This window comes from Dipodomys ordii, unplaced genomic scaffold, assembly GCF_000151885.1.
Source record: "Dipodomys ordii isolate 6190 unplaced genomic scaffold, Dord_2.0 Scaffold14, whole genome shotgun sequence".
In the NCBI taxonomy this organism is placed as follows: Eukaryota; Metazoa; Chordata; class Mammalia; order Rodentia; family Heteromyidae; genus Dipodomys; species Dipodomys ordii.
In genome coordinates, this window is record NW_012267230.1 from 16,372,190 (window position 1) to 16,374,460 (window position 2,271).

At 61.6% G+C, this 2,271-nt stretch overlaps 1 protein-coding gene across 1 annotated transcript in view; it reads left to right on the top strand.

Moving 5' to 3' along the window:
* Positions 1–738: 738 nt before the first annotated feature.
* Positions 739–2,271, top strand: part of Tmem8a (transmembrane protein 8A) — an 8,005-nt gene continuing 6,472 nt past the window's right edge. Inside the window, exon 1 of the mRNA XM_013011297.1 lies at positions 739–798. Coding sequence (XP_012866751.1) covers positions 739–798 — 60 coding nt within the window. The remainder of the gene's footprint in view (positions 799–2,271) is intronic.

The following is a 2,271-nucleotide window of genomic DNA, read 5'->3' on the forward strand; positions in this document are numbered from 1 at the left end:
CTGTCCGGCCCGCCCGGCCCTCCCTCGCCCAGGTGCCTGTGGGTGCGCCGGGTCGGGCTGTGGGTTCACAGGGTCAGTCTGTGGGTTCACGGGGTCGGTCTGTGGGTTCACAGGGTCGGTCTGTGCGTTCACGGGGTTGGTCTGTGGGTACACGGGGTTGGTCTGTGGGTACACGGGTCGGTCTGCGGGTACACAGGGTTGATCTGCGGGTTCACGGGGTCGGTCTGTGGGTTCACGGGGTCGGTCTGTGGGTTCACGGGGTCGGTCTGTGGGTTCACAGGATCGGTCTGTGGGTACACGGGGTTGGTCTGTGGGTACACGGGTCGGTCTGCGGGTACACGGGTCGGTCTGCGGGTACACAGGGTCGGTCTGCGGGTTCACAGGGTCGGTCTGCGGGTTCACAGGGTCGGTCTGTGGGTACACGGGGTTGGTCTGTGGGTACACGGGTCGGTCTGTGGGTACACAGGGTCGGTCTGCGGGTTCACAGGGTCGGTCTGCGGGTTCACAGGGTCGGTCTACGGGTACACAGGGTCGGTCTGGGGGAACACAGGGTCGGTCTGCAGGAACACAGGGTCGGTCTGCAGGAACACAGGGTCGGTGGAGTTTGGAGGGCAAGGGCAGCCTCCTCACACGGCTCCCGGGTAGGCTTGGAGACTCTGTTTCCCCTCCTGACCCTGTGCTGGCGGCACTGAGCCCAGGGGTCTCCCATGGCCAGCCCTCCCGGCCATCCCCACCCCCATGTCCCCTGGGATGGCCGCTCAAGCCAGCAGCTGGACTGTGGGTGTCCGGCCAGGGAAGGTAGGGCTTCAGGCCAGGCCTGCAGGGCCATGTAGCCCTGTGAAGTTGGCACCAGGTATCAGGTACCTCTTACCTCTTGTGAGCTTACATCACCTTCCAGAGGTCCTCAGGGACTGAAGCGGGGAGGGCTTTCCCCTTAGCAGCAAGCTGCACAAAGAGGAAGAACCTTCCCTGCCCAGCTCCTCAGGCTGCGTGTCTGGGTAGCAAGGTAGAAGGAGTCTACCTTGCCTAGGACCTGCGCCCCCTCCTCCCATTCTCATGTTATCCTGAGGGGCCACAGCAGCTTCTGAAGCCTAGGCCACAGCCTGGAGAAAGGACCCACTGGCCAGCAGATACCGAAAAGCCTGGAATAACACATTGTGGCAGAACTGGCCCCGTCCCTGCTCCCCAGCACAATTCCAGGCTGCTCTGAGCGCTCTGGCCCTGCCAGCTGACTGCTGCGTTTGCTCCAGGCGCCCCTGAGGGGGGAGTCACAAGGCTGGCAGGGGAACAGCTGCTCACCCCGCTCTCCCTCCCTCTCTTGGGGCCACTGCTCTTCCAGGGGCCAGAGAAAGGCTTCTGGGTGGAGAGCACTCAGCACTGAGGAGCCCAAACGCTGTTCTTTTTCTGGAAGCTCTTTTCCACTTATTAACCTTGGAAAGTGGACATGCTGTCCGCTTTGGCCTTCCCAGGGAGTCTGACCCCTAGAGAGGAACAACATCCAAGGGCACACAGAACACCGGCCTGAGCTGTCCCTGGAGATGGGGGTGGGGGGCGTGGAGTACTGAGCGGCCGCGGGACGGGGTATGACTAGGTAGGCCGTTTGTCCCCCTTGGCCCTTGCTTTGTCCTCGTACCACCATGCTTGGGAGAGTGTCCTGGGAGCCCCTGGCTAGCCAAGCTTCTGGACTGGAGTCTTCTCCCCTAGTAAGGTCTTTTTCTAGGTAGAGATCTAGCGATGTCCCCGTTGTCACAGTCTAGGGATCAGCCAGACGCTGGGTCTGGGCCTGCACCTGTCCAGCAGGGCTGCTTTGTGGCCATCATGCTGGGTTTGGGGAAGGGGAGGAGAAATGGAGCATTTGCTGGGCTCAAGTAGGGCAGAACCAATATTTGATGGCCATCTAGGAAGAGGGCTGCTGGGCCCTGGGTGGGCCCCTCTGAAGAAACGGTAGGAGAGGCCGTGGGGCTTGACTGGAAGCCACCGCATGAGAAAGCCAGATCCCTGGGAGTGGGCTGCGGTCCTCTGCAGGGAAGGAACAGAAATTGCTGCCTGGGGCTGGGAAGGTGGCTCAGTGGCAGAGTGCTTGCCTTGCATGCCTGAGGCCCTGGGTTTGATTCCTCAGCACCACATAAGCAGAAAAAGCCAGTAGTGGAGCTGTGGCTCAAGTGGTAGAGCGCTCGCCTTGAGCTGAAGAGCTGAGGGACAGCGCCCAGGCCCAGAGTTCAGGCCCCATGACCGGACCCCAAAAAGAGTCTCAGAGACTTTCCTGCCTAG